The following is a 19,047-nucleotide window of genomic DNA, read 5'->3' on the forward strand; positions in this document are numbered from 1 at the left end:
CTTTCTTTTTTTTCTTTCTCTTTCTTTCTTTCTCTTTCTTCCTTTCTTTCTTCCTTTCTTTCTGTCTTTCTTTCTCTCTCTCTCTCTTTTCTTTCTTTCTCTTTTCTTTTCTTTTCTTTCTTCTTTCTTTTTTTTTTTTTTTTTTTTTTGATGGAGTCTCGCTCTATCCCCCAGGCTGGAGTGCAGTGGTGCGATCTCAGCTCACTTCAGGCTCTGCCTCCTGGGTTCACACCATTCTCCTGCCTCAGCCTCCCGAGTAGCTGGGGCTACAGGTGCCCGCCAACATACCTGGCTAATTTTTTGTATTTTTTTCTTTCAGTAGAGACGGGGTTTCACCATGTTAGCCAGGATGGTCTCAATCTCCTGACCTCATGATCCGCCCATCTCAGCTTCCCAAAGTGCTGGAATTACAGGCGTGAGCCACCGCACCCGGCCCTTTCTTCCTTTTTTTTTGAGACAGAATCTTGCCCTGCATGGTGGCATGATTTTGGCCCACTGCAGCTTCGACCTCCTGGGCTCAAGCAATCCTCCCACCTCAGCCTCCTAAGTAGCTGGGACTACAGATGCACCAACCCACCTGGCTAATTTTTGTATTTTTTGTAGAGATGAGGTTTCACCATGTTACCCAGGCTGGTCTCGAACTCTTGGGCTCAAGTAATCCACCCACCTTGGCCTCCCAAAGTGCTAGGATTACAGGCATGAGCCCCTGCACCCGGCCACAGACCTAGTCCATTCATCCCCTCTTACAGCATGGGTGTGCTAGGCCTGACATCATTCAGCTCCTCCCATAAAGCACCTGTCTTGGTCCGGCCCCTAGAACCTGAGTCTGAGATGGGGCATTCTTTGGCAAGTGGCTTATGGAGGTAGTGCTTCTAGGAGAAACCTGGCATCGTGAAGCAAGAATATAGTTTCCAGGAAGCCCAGCCTCAACCAAATATTGAGGGAGCTCTGGAACATAAATTTCAGGTGTTTCCTGCCGGAAGATGAAGGAGCAGGGTGTTAGAACCCCACCTACCAGGCAGTCATTGGAGCCAAGGCTTCCCAGGTTGGGGATGTAACTCCCACACCCTTCCAGGCAAGGCACCTGAGAAAAGGATACAGCGAGATCTGTGTGGGGTACCAGCAGTATCTGGCATAGTGCCTCGCCCACCCCAAAGAAATGTCACTTGCCTGATGACATATCACAGTGATTCTCATGAAATTAGATCCCTTCCTTAGATCTGTGTGATGCTTATGGTCCGTGCATTCCATTTGCAAATCTGTGAAGACTAATAAGGCTCACACTAATCAATACCAGCTAGGGGTTTGGGGTTGTATAGCACAGAAGTGGATGGGTTTAGGCTCTTGATCTACAAATCACTGGGATGGAGTGAGTTGACCCTTCTGTCTCTTGGTAACCCATTAGCCCCAGAGCACTTTGGAGACACGATCTTATTCACAACTGATGATGACATTCTGGAGGCCATATTCTATTCCGATGAGATGTTTGACCTGGACGTGGGGAGCCTGGACAGCCTGCAGGATGAGGAGGCACTGAGGAGGCCCAGCACGGCCGACAGCGAGGGGGATGAGCGGCCCTTCACCCAGGCTGGCATGGGGGCCGATGACCGGGTAAGACTGGAGCTGGGGGGCTGGGGGGAGGACCCCAGATAGGTTTCTTCCCATAACTCAGAGTAGAGCAGGGAGAATTAAGATGGATATCCTTTAAGCTGCTGGTGCCACTGTGTTGACATTTCCCATTTTTCTACTTCGTTTTTTTGTCCTCTATGTCATATTTCATTCTCTAATTATTTTTATTTTTTTATTTTTTTTAACCGAAGTAAAGAAGGTATTCAAATTTTAATCAAAGCCAGGAGAAATGAGCTCTGTGTCATCTCTGCAATTCAGAGGTTGGCAGTCTTGGGGGAGTTTTTGCTTTGGGTTGTGATTTGATCATTCACTGTTGTTTTTGATGGAAGGACCAGGAGCACTGTTCACAGGCAGAGTGACAATTAAAATAATGATCATCACAGCCGTGGTTTCATGAACACATATCATGATCCAAGCAGGGTACACAGTGTTCTTGTTTCACCCTCGCGACAACCCTCTGAGTAGAGACTATTAACATTGCCATTTCGGAGACCGATGCTCAGACGAGTCAAGTGACTTGCCCAAGGGCACGTCGTGACAGAGAAACAAGGGTAGAACTTGAATGCGTGATTCCACAGTTTATGCTTATAATCGATAAGCAACTTATTATTTTTTATTTTGTTTAGAGGTAGAGCCTGGCACTGTCACCCAGGCTGGAGTACAGTAGCGTGATCATGGCTCATTGCAGCTCAAACTCCCGGGGCTCAAGTGATCCTCCCATCTCAGCCTCCTGAGTAGCTGAGACTACAGTGCATGCCACCATGTCACTAGTTTTTTTTATTTTTTGTAGAGATGAGGTCTTGCTATGTTGTCCAGGTTGGTCGTGAACTCCTGGACTCAAGCGCTTCTCCCACCTTGGCCTCCCAAAGTGCTGGAATTACAGGCATGAGCTGCCACACCCAGCCAGATAAACAAATCTTTTAAAATGAAAGATGACCTTCAGGGTCAATTCCGGTCAGGACCAATAGGAAAAAGAGGAGATGGTTAAAGAGGGTAGGGGAGAAATGGGGACAACAGAAGCCACAGGTGATGGGGCTGGGCTGTGGGAAGGTCATAACCGAGGCAAGGCAGCGACATGTCCTGTGGATCCCACGATGTTCACTGGGGCTGTATCCCATAACCAGGCAGAGCATGGGGTGCGGGAGCAGGGCATGGGAAGGCACAGGCAGCTGGGGAGTGCGTGCCCCTCCCCACATCCAAGGAAAACGGCCACCAAGAGTGGCAAGCCTATTGTTGCCAGTTCTCCTGATTTTTACAAGAGAAGCCAGAAAGCTGGATTTTTCTGTAAAATCTCTCCATTTAAAAATGCTGGCAGTGAATTCAGATGTTTTCAAACCTTCTTTGGGCCACAAGCCGTGCCTGTGCTCTGGGTTTGACCCAGGGGTCTCCAGGTGGGAGTCTACCCTGGGCGCTTCCATTTGCCCAGCGTTTTCCAAAAGATGAAGGTGCTCGTAAGGGACTCTGATGGGCCCAGCACTGTGAGGGGCTGCGGGGATCACTCTCTCCGTCTCATGAGAGACCAGCGCCTTCACTTCGTTTTGCACCTCAGCTTTCCTGGCTGTGAAGTAGTAAAGTCTTTTGCCTTCACTTACGGTGCAAAGAGACAGTGAGCAAGTAGTTTATACGTAAGGCCCAAGAAGTGTGTGGCGGCCCACTGTTGACTCTCTGAAGACCAGGATGTTTTATCCTGGTTACCCGTGGAAATCACTTGGGTGAATCTTTAAAAATATGGATGTCGGGCCCCACCCCTAGAGATTCTGCTTCAGTGACTAGCCAAGGTTAAGAACCACTCTGTATGGTTTGAATTCTTCCTTCCCTCCCTCCCTCCTTCCTTCCCTCCCTCCCTCCTTCCCTCCCTCCCTCCTTCCCTCCCTCCCTCCTTCCTTCTTTTCCTTCCTCCCTCCTTCCTTTCCTCCTTCCTTCCTTCCTTTCTTCATCTCTCCCTTCCTTTCTTCCTGTCTCCCTTCCTTCTCTTCTTCCCTTCCTCCTCCTTTCCTTCTCTCCTTTCTTCCTCTAGCTCACCACATAAGCATTTATTGGGTCCTTCCCTGTTGGAGGAAATCTAAACACCTTAGCTGTTAGCATCAGGCTCCTCCCTGGCTGGTGAGAGCTGCTGAGAAGAATGCAGACCCCAGAGAGTCAGGGTCTGCCCATATCCCTGGTCCCATAGCTTCCACAAAGGCAGAAAAATCCAGGAAGACACACAGGGACTTACCTGGGCACAGGGTGGGCAGTGGTATCTGCAGAAACAGCCAGCTAGCTGTGTGGGCATCACTAAAACCACCCCCTTTTCCTCTGCTTCTCCAATGCATGTGCAGATCCCAGAGCTAGAGCTCCCATCCAGTCCCCATGTCCCCCAAGTCACCACGCCAGAGCCAGGCATCTACCACGGAATCTGTGAGTACCTCTCCTGGAGCAGTGTCGGGTGGAAGGAGGACCTTCCGGGGTCAGGGGGAGTTGTGGTTACTTGGGACAGGGTTTCCCTGTACAGTCGGGTGGGTTGGACACTGCACAGAGACACCAGGCTGTGGGCAAGTGGAGGCTGAAACCAGCCTGCGCTTAGCTCCCTGGCTCTAGCAGGGCCGTCTCATTCCAGAGGAGGGGCATCTCTTCTCATTTTGCCCTCCCTTAGGGGCATTTTTGCATTTTGCATGCAGACACCCTATGTGTTAGCTGTGGCCCTGACCCAGGAAGCTGTAGTTGGCACCCAGAAAGTGTAGAACAAGAGGACATAAGAGCCTGAAGAGACCCAAGGCATCTGTTGGTACGGTGCCCCAAGCTGTCTCTTCCAACTCCACCAAAGAGCAGATGCACAGGCAGAGAAAACCTGCATCCACTCTGCCCCGGGGGTGGGGGCAGGTGCACGGGCCCAGGGTACCAGGTCTTCTGACTTCTCAGGAGAAGTCGGAAATCTAGAGTCTTACACGAAGTCTCCAGATTCTCAAATGTGGGTAATGAATTTCCTCATGTTTTAAAATATCACATGAGCCAAATAAAACACTTATTGTGTATCTGGCCAGCCAGCTGCCAGTTTGTGACTTCTGAGCAAATCCCAGGGGTTTTCTGCTGGGCCTGTTCATCACCCTTCTTTTTCCATTGATCCTAGCCGGTTCCTCTCTTCATCCATGTGCGTCCATGCCAGCCCCTCCCCGTCCTGGGGAATCTTCAAGCCCAAGGTCACTGCTGATTGTGATCTCCTCCCTCCTGCGCCCTGCTAACCAGGTTCCTGGCAACCTCACTTACTCACTCTCCTGCCCCCTGTGAATGTGACCTGCTTCTACTTTATCTTCTGAGAACAAAAGATGTGACACTTTCAGGCTCCCCTCCCCACCTCCCCATCCTCATCTCCAAAATGAAGCCGGAGCCTCTCCGAATCCCAGTGTCAGCCCTTCCGGTACCTCCCCACGCCATCTCTGGAGTCCACCTGCAGGTGCCTGTGCAAGCCACACCTTCTGCCTAGGATGTCTCTCCGCTCCATCTCGTCTTCTGAAGACCGCCTGTCGCTGACTGAGTTCCCTAGATGCAGACCTTGAGATGGAATTTACTGGGGTGTGCTCTTGTCAGGGAAAGGTGGGAGGCAGGACTGGGCAGAGGGAGAAGCTGGTCTGCGGTGCAACCACTTCAAGGCCTCAGCCTGCTCCACAGGGAGCTCGGAACCTGGGATGGCCCTTTGGGGTCATCCTGAATTAAGTCAGGGGCCATGTCTTTGTCTGTCTGTATCAACATGGCACTGGCAATGGGCTGCCCCTGGGGAGGGGCATGGCTTTTTATTTTACTTTTTAATATGTGTTTATTTATTTTGACATAGTCTTGCTCTGTCCCTCAGACTGGAGTGCAGTGGTATGATCTCAGCTCACTGCAACCTCCGCCTCCCAGATTCAAGAGATCTCCTGCCTCAGCCTCCCGAGTAGCTGAGATTACAGGTGGCCACCACCATGCCTGACTAATTTTAATAATTTTAATAGAGACAGGGTTTCACCGTGTTGGTCAGGCTGGTCTCGAACTCCTGACCTCAGGTGATCCACCCACCTCGGCCTCCCAAAATGCTGGGATTACAAGCATGAGCCACTGTGCCCAGCTGGGCATGGCTTTTTGCAAGGAGACTGTCTTCAGCCAAGGGCAGTCACAAGTCAAAGGCCTCAGTGGTGAGCTGCCAGCCGTCAGCACTTCCCACCACCAGAAGACTAAGTCCTTCTGTTCCGGGGGGTGGGAGGTGGGGCCTGAGCAGTGCCCTAAGTGAACTCCACATCCCCTCCCTTACAGCCCTTGTGCAACCGCATCTCCTCCCCAGGAGTCTTCCCTATGAAAATTCATCTCTCCCTCACCCACTCCAAAATAACCAATGATCTCTTAGAAGATGCCTTAGAGGAAGTTGCCTTATTCTCATAGCCCCTTACATTCCAGGGCACTCTCTCAATTACTTTCGAATAGCAGCAGTTTTAAAGGCCAGCCTAACATTAGGCAAGGGCCTGGTTTAAGGCTTGGTTTCATCTCCCAGACAGGCACTATGCTGGGCTTTCTCTGCCTTATCTCGCTGTAACGCTCCTGGCTCTGTTTTCCATGAGATCGGGCAGCTGAGGCTCAGAGAGATGGAGTCACCTACCTAAGGTCACACGGCCAGTATGGAAGCTGGGAGTGGAAGCAAAGGTGTCTGAATCCAAAGCCCACATCCTCACCACACTAGCAGATTGCCTCAGGTTCTCACTGGGAGACCACCTCACATCAGAAGTCTCTGTGCAAGAGTCAGTGTCCTCCATGAAGCTGTGAGGTCCCAAAAGACAGCCATCGTTTTTTATTCAATTTGGTTCTCCCTTAAGTTGGTCAGGATTTTTTTTTTTTTTTTTTTTTTTTTTGGCAGGGGATGAATAATGGAAATTTATTTCAAGCTGAGTTCAGCAAAAAAGGGAACTTACTGGCTTATGCAACTAGAAGTTAGGGGTCGCCAGTTTCCACACAGCTGCGTTCAGTTACAAAAAGGATGGCATCAAGACATGGTGTCTCAAGACATGGTGTCTGCCTCCCTCTCCCTGCCTTCTTTTCGTCTCTTGCCATTCTCCCGTTCAGCACCATCCATGTGGAAAGTCCTGGAAGCTCCCGTTTATGCCTCCTTTCTACCCAGCAGTCCCAGATGAAAGAGAACTTCTGTTTTCCTGAATCCCAGTAGTTCCAACAACTATCCCAGAATTAGATCTCTGGGCCTAGCTTGAGTCATGTGCCCATTTTGTTTATTTGTTTGCTTGTTGTTATTGTTTTGAGACAGGTTCTCACCCTGTGGCCCAGGCTAGAGTGCAGTAGTGCAAACACAGCTCGCTTCAGCCTCAGACTCCTGGGCTCAAGAGATCCTCCCGCCTCAGCCTCCCGAGTGGCTGGGACTGTAGGTGTGCCACCGTGCCCGGCTAATTCATATGTCCATCCTTAAGTCAGCCACTATGACTCACCGTGGTGGGCAGGGCAGGAGGTGGGAGATAGAAAACACAGATTGGCCAGGCCTGGAGCCCAGAAAAAGGGGTCAGCCACCCAAACACCCTGAGCACAGGGTGGTTCTCCAGAGCAGGTCAGAGTGTGGCCGCCAGAAGGAAGGCAGGAATGCTGGCCAGGCAGAAGCAGCCACTGTCCCCTTCATCTGATGATTCCCCCAAAGATGCTATCTGTAGATATGTCTCCTGCTGACCCGGCTCCTGACCTTTCGCAGAGATGTTATTTCAGTGCCTTTGGGAATCTGGCCCTGGAGTAGAGCTCAAAGACCTTTTTACTGCAAGGCAAGTGTAATTTCTCTTCTCTTCTCAGTAGGAAGGCAGAAGAGCCTCTCAACCAAGCACCCTCTGCGTCTGTTTCGAGGCCTGTGATTTCTGAATCTCTTCTCTGTGAACCTTTAGCTTTTTCCTCGCTGTATTCAAAATCCTCAACCCACTTCACCACTCCGTGCGAGAGCGGAGCGGAGAGAGCTTTAATAAAGTGACCCTGGGGGAATGTGTTGGGGTTGGTAAATATGGCCAATCCTATTAATGTTTTGAAAGGGGATATATGACTTGCTAATTTGCAGATGACACTAATTTTGGAAGTTTTGCAAATATCAGCAGTGATGAATAAGAAAGGAGCTGAGAGGGTTGAAACATGGGGGAGAAATAACAAAATTAATTTCCATTTGTATAAATACTAATTGATACACCAGAGGAAAATGAATATGGCATGTTGGGCATGTTGGATATTAGCTCGAAAAGGAGAGTAATCACTTTCAGAACAGCCCCAAATTAGATGGAATCGCAGTGCAGCTTGCCAGGCAAACAAAGAGATTGCAGGCTTGGGAGAGTCTGGGCCAGCATCTCTTTGTTGTCACAAAGGGAGGTGGCATTTCTCCCTCACGCTGATTTCCATTGTCCAAATCCACATCCTCCTCCACCTGTGGCCCTTTCGTCTCAGGAGTGGTGCCCACAGTCCCTCTGTCACCTGGGTCAAAACTTTTTTTCCCCTTCCTTCTGTATCCAGACCATTGAGAATCCTGGTAGTGCTATCTCTGAAACAGATCCTGTATCTGTCCCCTTCAACCCTATATTCATTGCCACCAGCCTTGTTCAAGCCATCCTTAACTGCAACAGCTTCCTCCCTGGTCTCCCTATAAAATCCAACTGAAGGGAGCTTTCTAAGATGCAGATCAGATCATGCTGGTCCCCTGCTTCAACACAGAACCTACCAGTAGCTTCCCATTGCAAAGAGAGGAAAATCCAAACTTCTTGATATGATCTAGCCCCTGCCTACCTGTCTGATTTCATTTTCTTCTACTCTCTCCCTTGGCCACTTGGTTCCACCTATGGGTCAAATTTGTTCTCCTCTCAGCCTGGAATATTCTTCTTCCAGAAATGCAAAAGCGTGATAGGTTCCTTCTCAGCACCCTGGTCTCAGCTCAAATGTCACCTCCTCAGGGAGGCCCTCCCTGACCACCTCTGCTTGTATTCAGTCACTCCCTATCCTGTTGCTGTGTTTTTTTCATAGTATTCATCACTCTTGGAACTGTAGTCTTTCTTTATTCATTATATTTATTGACAGTCTTTGCTAGAATGCAAGCTTCTTGAGTTCAGAGATTGTGCTCTGTTGTTCATTCCTGCAGCTCTTATGCCAAAAATAGGTTTTGGTACACAGTAGATGATCAATAAATATTTGTTTACCATTGACTGTGAATTTGGTAAAACCCAATAATTTTCATTTGTCTCATTTACTTGCAGATATCTACTGAACCCCTACTTTTTTTTTTTTTTTTTTTTTGAGACGGAGTTTCGCTCTGTCACCCAGGCTGGAGTGCAGTGGCCAGATCTCAGCTCACTGCAAGCTCCACCTCCTGGGTTTACGCCATTCTCCCGCCTCAGCCTCCCGAGTAGCTGGGACTACAGGCACCCGCCACCACGCCCGGCTAGTTTTTGTATTTTTTTTAGTAGAGACAGAGTTTCACTGTGTTAGCCAGGATGGTCTCGATCTCCTGACCTCGTGATCCACCCATCTCGGCCTCCCAAAGCGCTGGGATTACAGGCTTGAGCCACCGCGCCCGGCCAAACCCCTACTTTTTAATTAGTCATGTGTTTAAAATTTTTACTAAAAACATTCATTGAACGTCTACTAAGCACTGTTCTGGGCTCTGGGGATACAGCAGTGAACAAAACCAGCAGAGTCCTGGTCTCAGGGAGCTGCCATTTTAGTGGGGGAGACTGATAAAGACAATAAGCAAATCAATGTAGACTCAATTGTCAGGAAGCATTCAGTGCTATAAACAACAAGGTGAGCAGGGTAAGGATGTAGAGAGTGATGGGGTGAGCGGGGCTGTTTGAGCTCTGGTTATTAGGGAAGGCCTCTCAGGAAATGACATTGGAACACTGACCCATGCTGAGAAGGAGTGTGTCAGCTAGCTTTTGCTGCCAAACAAGCCAATCCAAAATCCACTGGCTTAACACAACTACCATGAGTTATATTCATGACTGACTCGTAATTCGGTGGCTTGGCTGGGCAGTTCTGGGTGAGCCGGCTTGGTTGACCTCTACTGGGCCTGCTCGAGTTCCTGATCAGCAGGGAGGTGGACCTGCAGCTGAATGACCTAGGACATCTTCACCACCGGTCTGGCAGTGGGGAGGCTGCTGGCCAGAGAGGCAACTGGGTTAGCTGGGCTGCCTCACATGGCAGTCTCAAGCCCCGAGTGCTTTACAGGCTCTGCTTGCATCACGTGGGCTTCTGTCCCATTGGTCAAAGCAAATCACATGACCCAGAGTTAGGAGCAGAGAAATAGACTACAACTCTGGATAGGATAAGGGGCAAAATCACATTGCAACGACAGAGACATGGGGTGGAAGGAGTCTGTAGCCACTTTGCACATGACTGATGCAGCAAGAAGCGCATGTGCACAGTGCTGTGCTGCCCACATGTTTTTTTCATCTGCCCGGAGATGCTCAGAGCTACCTTGGCACCACGAAGGAGGGAAAAGATTTGAGGGCTAAGTTACAAAAAGTATGTTGGGAGATGACGGGGCATGGGAGAGAAAACCAAGCTCCAGGGAGGTCAGGTGACCCAGCCCCTCTTCATGGCCACAAAGAAGTCCTTTCACCTCTCTGGGCTTCCAGTTCCTCATTTGAGCTGCAAGGGGGTGGTGCCAGATGACACCCCGCCTCCTTCTGCCCGCTCTGTGGTGCTGGCATTCTGTGAACGCTGTGAAGAGTGAGAGTCTTATACTTAGCTACCCAAAAGGGTGCTAAAATAAGCGGCAAATTCTCTAAGGGCAGAAGGGTTTATTGTGCTTGGTCTTGCTCTAATGAGAGACCGTTAAGGAAAGAGACGTTCCAGCCAATTATCTGACAGGGTTTGATCAAGAGATTCATTCCATTTGAGCTTCCTGGGCAAATGAATGACACCTGGGCTGTTTTGCCCCAGGGCCACAGAAGGTCACTTCTAAAGGGTCTCTGATGGAGAAAGGGTGGGAGCAGAGGCAAAAAGATGGCAGTATCACCCTAGGTCACTTCCTTTACTCTGAGCCCACGTGAATCCTTGTGATAGCAACCAATTTGCATAAAATGTCAGTTTCCAGTGCCAGGGCTTACTGATGTAAGTCTCCATGTAGTTGCTGGTTTAATCATTCCATCTGTACTGAGCTCCTACTGTGTGCCAGGCACTGTGCCAGGCTCGGTTCACAATGGTTTAGAGAAACAGATGGGGTTTCTCCCTCAAGGAGTTAGGCATCTGGTGGGGCAAGTGAATATTTACCAAATGATCATGAGAGTACAGCGGTGACCAGGGCTTGGAAAGGGAAGTGTACATTGGCATGGCAGGTTATCAGTGGAGGTTTGACCTGGTCAAAGAAGTAAAGAGGGCTTCTCTGAGGAAGGGAGCTGGGATCTAAAGGGTGAGCACAGGTCAACCAGACCATGTGAATTCTAGAGAGGGGTGACAGCACATGCTGTGGTTGGAGAGAGAGGAATATAAATACGGGAGACTGAAGAGAGTCTGGGTGGGGCCCAGGGTCCCTGGTGCACAGTGAGGCCAGAGAAGTAGCTAGAAGTCTGATGGGGAATGTGTTGTTGGCCAGAAAGCGTGGGAAGCCACCATGGACGTTCAGTGTGGGGTAGGACAGCACAATCTGGTAGGCGGAGGAAGGACCCAGGGCTGTGTGCATGTTTAACTCTCGTCCATGCAGCCTACCATTGTTTCCTGAGCACTGACAGTGGCCTGGGCCCAAGGCCACCTAGAGGAAAGGCACAGAGCCCTCCCACAAGGCACTCTGGGTCTGGGCTGAAGTTGCTAGAATATAGAGGCCGAATAGCATTCCTCTGCCCGTCTTCATTTTAGATGCCTCCTCCAGAGCCTCTGGTGCTGATGGACCACTTCTCTTCCTGTTGCAGGCCTTCAGCTGAATTTCACTGCCTCCTGGGGAGACTTGCACTACCTAGGGCTCACTGGCCTGGAAGTAGTGGGCAAGGACGGCCAGGCGCTGCCCATCCACCTGCACCAGATCTCCGCCTCCCCCAGAGACTTAAATGAGCTCCCCGAGTACTCTGACGACTCCCGGACCCTGGACAAGTAAGTCTTATCAGAAGCTTTATTTTCATGAACAGGGTTTTGGGGAAACTGTTCTATCTCTGAGACCTCAGATTTGGTCATCAAATAGAATCGCATATGTTCCTCCCCCAGCCACCCTGTGAGGTCATGTGGTCAAAGGAAACCGAGGCTCAGGAAAGCGAGGTGGGAGGTGATTCTCCAGGGCCACACAGCTGGAAGCGTCAGGCGGGATTTGAAAGCAGGTTGCCATGCTTCCAGACACAGCCGTGGTCTGCGTTTTCTTCTTCGTGCTTAGCAGAGCGTCTCGCACACAGTAGCTGTCTGTAAACCTTTGCAGTGGACGGTTCAGAGTTTACACATGAATGACCCAGGCCTCCCGGGGGCTGAAAGCTCCCTCTCCCCTCCTTGAGGTTGGAGGTGATGACTCAGGAAGCCTCCACAGGCGGTGATGGCTGCACTTTCCCCTGCACTTGTCAGATTTCATAAGCCAAGGTTGGGTCAAGTCAGTAAGCGGGGAAGCCTCAGATACAGCATCGATCCGCATGGACCTGCAACCCACAGACCAGCACTTGGCTCCCCTGCTCCGCACAGCCAGAGGCCCTGGTCACTGCTTGGAGGTGTGAACTAGGGGAGTCAGGGGGATGGGAGTTCCAATCCTGCCTCTGCCGCATGCCAACTATTAGGTAACTTTCTTAACCTCTCCAGTAATAACAGCAATGGTTATAGTAATAACCGATCACGTAACTGCCAGTTTTTTAAGCAGTTATTAAATGCCAGGCACTGGGCTATGTGAAGCAGGTAACAGATGTTCATTCATTGAAGCCTCAAACAGCCCTTTGAGGAAGGGACCATTATGAGCCCTACTATGCTGATGCAGAGACTGAAATACGCAGAGGCCACCCAGACTAGTGCAGTGGCAGAGTCATGATTGGAACGCAGGCCTGTGGGATACCCGCCATCCACTCACTTAACTACTAAGTTATACTGTCTCCCCTGCCTTGCTTTCCTTATCAGTAGAATGGGGACAGTCATTCCCATGGCATGTCACATTGCAGCCACATCCCTTGGCCTGGTGCTGAGCTCATGCAGAGTCGGTGGCAGGCTTCTCCCTGCTTTTCTATAAGGTGGCCCTGAACCGTGGCCTCACCCGCTGCTACCATTAACTGCTCATGGGCCCCTCTGACCACCCCCGCATCCTGGCAAGTCACTCTCCTGAGTATTTAGGCTTGGTGCCTGGAGACCTGGCTCCCAGTCAGCTGGAAAAGTGATCAACGCACAGTGCGGCTTGTAGATCCTTCCCACCCACTCACCACCCTCCTGCTAGATTATCTGTCGGCAAATCCCAGGCCTGATAGAATTTCCTCTTTAGGTATTTCAGTGTATACCTCTAAACAATAAGGGATTTAAGAGAAAACATAATCCTGGTACCATTGTTTTACTTGAAAAAGTTGCCTGTGGGCGATGGCTCATGCCCGTAATCCCAGCACTTTGGGAGGCCAAGACAGAAGGATCACCTGAGCCCAGGAATTCAAGACCAGCCTGGGCAACATAGTGAGATTATATCTCTACAAAAGAAAAAAAATATTAGCCAGACATTGTGGTACATGTCTGTTGTCCCAGCTACTTGGGAGGCTGAGGTAGGAGGATCACTTGGGTCCAGGAATTCAAGACCAGCCTGGGCAATATAGTGACACTGTATCTCTACAAAACAAAACAAAACAAAACAAAAAAACATAGTCAGGCACTGTGGCATGTGCCTGTAGTCCCAGCTACTTGGGAGGCTGAGGTAGAAGGATTGCTTGAGCCCAGGAATTCAAGACCAGCCTGGGCAACATAGTGAGATTGTGTCTCTACAAAAAAAAAAAAAAAAACCAGGCATTGTGGCATGTGCTTATAGTACCAGCTACTCAGAAGCTGAGGTGGGAGGATCGCTTGAGCCCAGGAGTTCAAAGCTGCAGTGAGTCATGATTATGCCACTGCATTCCAGCCTGGGCAACACAGTGGGACCCTGTCTCAACCAAAAAAAAGAAAAAGAAAAGAAAAAGAAGAAAAAAATAATAACGATTTCTTAAATTACCAGATATCTTGCAGATTCATGGTCCCCCCACCCACCCTTTTTTAACAGTTTGCTCATTTAATTTGAGATCCAGATAAGGTCTATGTGTTGTGATTGGTTACTATGTCTCTTAAGCCTCTCTAGGTTCTCTGTCCCCCTTTTTCCATTTTTTTCTTGAAAAATTATCTATTGAAGAAACCAGGTGGACCTGAATTTTACTGGCTGCGTCTCTATGGTATTGTTTAGTCAGCTCCTCGCTCCCCTGTATTTCTAGTACATTGTTAATTAGATCTAGAGGCCTGATCAGATTGAGGTTTGACCACGAGGGCAAGACAGCCACATAGATGTCAGCATGTGGCCCTGGGGACATATATAATAGAATATCTGGTTGTCAGGCTCTTTGTGATGTTGGAAGCCAGTCATGCTGGCGAAGCCCCTTAATTCATCAGGAGTTGCAAAATGCTGGTATTTTACGCCTGCTATTCTTTTTTAAATTTATTTGCTGAAATAACTGCAATAAAGAGAGAATTTCCCTCAATTATTTGGCTACTCTGTAGTGCAATTCAGATGGGAAAGGCAGCCTAAGTGCTAGATTCTCTCCCCTCCTTTTCTTTTTGGCTTTCCAAATAACTGTTTCTCTAGCATCGTCTAAAACTTGTTTCCTTTTAAGGATTATTATAAACTCATGGATTTTAAACATACAGTACTGCATTTGAAGAGTCAATACTTTGCAGTTTTTATCCTGATTGATGTTTAAATCATTCCCTCATGGATGCTGGGAAGTCCTGAGTCCTTTTAAAGCAGTCACTTTTCTTGCCTTCTGATGTGACAGATGCTTCAGGCTCATCTGGTATATTTCTTGTCCCCGACCTGGAATCAGCCATTTCTCCAAGAAGCCCTGGTTCCTTTTAGTGGGAAATGGTATTTAGAGACCATAATCTGGCCACTAGGGATGCTCAGTGCTACTCGGCCGGTTGCTGTTTCTAGGCTTTGTTATAGATAGAGCTAGGAATTCATTTAGATGTTCTTGTGAGTGTCTATAGAGTCTTCCTTTCACTGGCAGCTACAAATCCTCCAGCAGTTCCCTCTGCTCTCAGAATTGGGCAGGTTTGCTGTGGAGCAGCTCCATTTCTAGGACAGAAAGATAATTGCCTTTGGAAGGAAATAGAAGGTTCTCTAGTGGTCATCCTCAGTCAGCTTAGTTCCACAAACATTCCAGGGTGGAATTGCTGAATTTCCTCAGTTTTAAGATGCCAGCAATTGTCAGACACACCATCCATCAATTTAATAACAGCCTTTTAGAGAACAAAGAAACATTACCTCCTTGGGTAAACACTTCGATTATGAGATTTTTTTTTTTTTCCAAATTCACAACTTGAAAATGTAAAAGGAAACAAAAAGTTTCTTTTCAAATCTAGGAAATGTGGCAGCAGGCCAAGTTTCTCCCAGTATAGCAGCTGCGAGGTACCAGAAATCCAGGGTGTGGAGTGGGGAAGGTTCTGGAAAATGGGAGGGAGAGGGAGGTTGCGCAAGAGGCCACCAGCTGGGCCCTTTTTTCCAGAACCAGGCTTCTGAATGGCAGTGCCAGACACATGGGCCAGAGCCATGAGGACGAGGGCCTGAGGCCTGAGCTGAGGCATGCTGGGCAGGCTGGGGAAGCAAGAGGCACGATTGTCCTTGGGACAAACACAGGCCAACTTGAGGATGAGCAGGATGTCCCAAGCAAGGGAACCAGAAACTGACCAGGACAGGAGTGCTATAGGGCTAAGGTGACAAGCTCAGTGTGCCAGCTGGGAAGAGCATGAGGGAGCATGAGGGGCTCCTTCCTACAGGTTAGAGGCTTCCTTGGAATATCCAGGCCATGCGGTCACAGAGCATGGTCCAGCCAGAGCAGCTCCCACAGTCACCTGCCCCTCCTTCTACTTGTTCCAAGCCAAGAGCTGCAGAGCTCACATGGTGCTTTTGTACCTCTCTCCCCCAGCGTGGGAAGGAAGGGCTACACTTCTTTCTAACTATGCTATAAGGCCAACACAGCAAATTTACAGAAAGTTTGGAAACTTGAGAAAAATACTCACCTCCATACCCTCTGACCCAATTATGTTTTTTACTTTTGCACACTGTCTGCTGGTCCTTGTCCTCATTTCTCAGCTTTAAAATCAGTGTCCTGCCTCCTCCATATGACTGCAGTGTCCTCACAATGGCACCTTAACCCCTGTGAAATTTCCTTAACCATTTCCCGATTTTGAGATCTTTTAGGTTGTTACCCTTTTTTAAGCTAGTATAAATAACACTGTGATGAGCATCTTGGTTCAGATAGCCTTTCCCATATGATGAATATATTTTCCTTCTGGGGAAAAAAATCCCAGAAATGGGATCACTGGGCTAAAGGATTCTGAAAAATGACACATTTTCCCTTTTTTAAGAAAACCCTGATGATTGCTTTTCTGCACCTTTAACAGCATAACCTATTTTTTTTTTTCCTTTTCAAAAATGTCTCATTTCGTAGATGAGAGACAACTTCTGACTGTTGTTCTCGTCAGTCACACCTTCCCTTAATGAGTCTGATGCAGCCAGGCTAGTGCCAGGCAGTGAACACGCAAGCACTGGGGGGTGAGGGGGTGGGGGCCCCACTGTGATGCCCCCTGTGCCCACTGAGCTGCCCCCCCACTGCTCCGTCCCCATTGCTGCAGGTTAATTGATGGCACCAACATCACCATGGAGGATGAGCATATGTGGCTGATCCCCTTCTCACCGGGGCTAGATCACGTGGTCACGATCCGCCTTGACAGGGCCGAAAGCATCGCAGGCCTGCGCTTCTGGAACTACAATAAATCTCCCGAGGACACCTATCGCGGGGTAAGCCGGGGAGCAGCGGCCGCGCTCAGTCCAGCATCAGGGAAGCAGCACCTTGACGAATGGCTGGCGTGGCAGCCAGAGAGGAGCATAAATCCTCCAGAACTTTCCAAACGGAGCTGGGGGCGTTATGTCCAGGGAGGGAGAGAGCTGCTGTTTTCTTCTGCAAATGGCAAATGCAGGCTAAAGAGCTCAGGGCATTTCCAGGGAACTGCACAGCGCTGTTTCTCCTGGTGCTGGGGGGTCCTAGGCAGGTCCAGCCCTCAGCTTGCCATGGTCAGTTTTGGCCCTCATGTCCATTGAGTGCCCGGGTGGCCAGGTCTCTGCTGAGGGCTTCATGGGCATTTATCATTTCACTGGATTCTCATCCCAGCCAATGGGAGGCAGGTGCGATTACCCCCATTTCTCAGGGTCTGAAACTGAGGTCCAGGAAGGTTCACTCGCCCATCCAAGGCCACACAGCTGGAGTCTCCACCTTGGCCAGCCAGACCTGGAGCCCACACTGTGATTTCCATGTGATGTTTTGCTGAGTGAGAAGCAGCACTCAGTCTTGGTGGGATTGAAGAGAGCCTCGGAAGAGCCCTTTTCTCGGGCTTCTGGCCTCAGGTGACTGAATGGGTGCCCTCCAGTCACGTAAAAGTGATGATGAGGCCACCAAAAGGTAACAATTCAGCTGGAGGGCCTGAGTCTGAGTCTCAGCTTGGACCCTACCAGCTGCATCACCTTTGACACGTGGCCTGCCTTCCCTGGGCTTGTCTCCTCATCTATAAAATGAAGAGGGAATAACGCCTGCCACGGCAGATTGGCATCACCGTTGCCAGGTAACAGTTGACAATGCCAGGATTCAGCCTCATGTAATCCCCAGAGCTGGGCTCCCCACCATGTACCCACCACATAATTTATTCTAGGGCCTTAGGAATTGTATCACAGACCAGGTGTAGAGGCTCACGCCTGTAATCCCAGTACTTTGGGAGGCTGAAGCTGGAGGGTGGCTTGAGCCCAGGAGTTCTAGACCAGCCTGGGCAACACAGAGAGACCCCCATCTCTACTAAAAAATTAGGCAGGCTTGGTGGCACACACCTGTAGTCCCAGCCATTTAGGAGGCTAAAGCAGGAGGATCTCTTGAGCCCAGGTCGAGGCTGCAGTAAGCTATGATCTCACCATTGCACTCTAGCCCGGGTGACAGAGCAAGATACCATCTCAAAGAAAGAAACATGAAAAAAAGAATTGTGTCACATCTTACAGCAGGATCGGCAGCCCCTGGCCTTCCCCGTGTGGCAGGAGCTGAGCCAGCCTGCTCCTCTGAGCAGGCCAGTCACGGACCCTCCCAACGCCGCTCTGTGTCTCTGTGAGCGCTCCCCTAGTTTGACACATTGAAGGAGTCAGATATATTGACACTAAAAAACAGCCTTTTGAGGCAGAAGTTGCCTCAAGTTGTGCCTTTGGGCCTTAAAATTCCCTTGAGCAAATCACAGTCTGTCTGGTAGAGCTTCTGTGACCTGAATTCACCATCTGGGGATATTGGGCTGAGTTCCCATCTCACGGGTCTGGGCCCCACCAGCCAGACAAGGGCTACAGTGGGATAAGGTGGAGGCAGGGAATGGGCACATGGCCTGAGATGGGAGACCCCCACTGTAGTGAAATGGATGCTGTGACTCAGATCCCACACCCCAAAGGCCTTCCCGAGCACCAGCGGTCCCTGGCATGTGGTTGGAAGCCAGGGCCTTGCACTCCTGGAGTTGGGGCTTCAAATCCCTTCAGTGGCCCTCGGGCAAATCGCTTAGCCCCTGTGAACTTTAGCTTCCTTCGCCATTAGATGGGGATGGTGATAGAGGTCACCTCCAAGGGAATGAGCAGATGACAGGTGGCCACCTCTGCCCAAGGAAATCAGGGATGCTTCCTGGAGGAGGTTTTGGCCCTGGAGGATGGACAGGGGCTTCCTGGGCCTCTGCTTTGCCATCACTGGATCCACTCTTGGGTGACTCTGTCCAGGACACACTCCTGCAGCTCCAGGCTTACATCCTGCTAGCTCCAAGCCCAGCAAAAGAGAGAGCTCCCCTTTCCAGACAAGCCAGCAAAACTCCAGGAGTTATGCTGATGGGCCCGGCCGGTGTCTCAAATTCAGCTCGGGGGACCCAGGTAGGAATTCCCCTCGAGGAAAGCAGATGGAGAGATTGAGGACAGGGACCAGGTTCGAGTGACAGCCACGCCCGAAGCCAGGTAGCACCACCCTTCAGGTTTACTTATCCTGTGAGTAACTGACATAGAGGGGCTCCCAAAATGCTGAAGGAACGAGGGGCCCCAGGGGCACGTGAGAGCCAGGCCAGGGACCCTTCCTTCCTTCCTTTCTGTAGGAGGAGCTCCTCTGCCTCTCCCTGAGGAAAAGCCACCAGTTGAACCAGCAGCTGCACCCATGTTGCTGACCACGAAAGTGGGCTAAGGTGTGGAGGAGAATCAGGCTCCAAAATCTGAAATCAGGG

General features: G+C 50.0%; 1 protein-coding gene across 8 annotated transcripts in view; it reads left to right on the forward strand.

The window, feature by feature from the left end:
* The window catches only part of KATNIP (katanin interacting protein), a 242,530-nt gene that overhangs the window by 211,846 nt on the left and 11,637 nt on the right, over window positions 1-19,047 (forward strand). For all 8 annotated transcript variants that reach the window (XM_017848639.1, XM_017848640.1, XM_017848643.1 and 5 more), the window contains 4 exons: window positions 1,406-1,611; window positions 3,948-4,026; window positions 11,502-11,679; window positions 16,405-16,570. In XM_017848639.1, the coding sequence (XP_017704128.1) occupies window positions 1,406-1,611; window positions 3,948-4,026; window positions 11,502-11,679; window positions 16,405-16,570 (629 nt within the window). The remainder of the gene's footprint in view (window positions 1-1,405; window positions 1,612-3,947; window positions 4,027-11,501; window positions 11,680-16,404; window positions 16,571-19,047) is intronic.

Source organism: Rhinopithecus bieti, unplaced genomic scaffold, assembly GCF_001698545.2.
Source record: "Rhinopithecus bieti isolate Rb0 unplaced genomic scaffold, ASM169854v2 scaffold_31940, whole genome shotgun sequence".
NCBI lineage: Eukaryota > Metazoa > Chordata > Mammalia > Primates > Cercopithecidae > Rhinopithecus > Rhinopithecus bieti.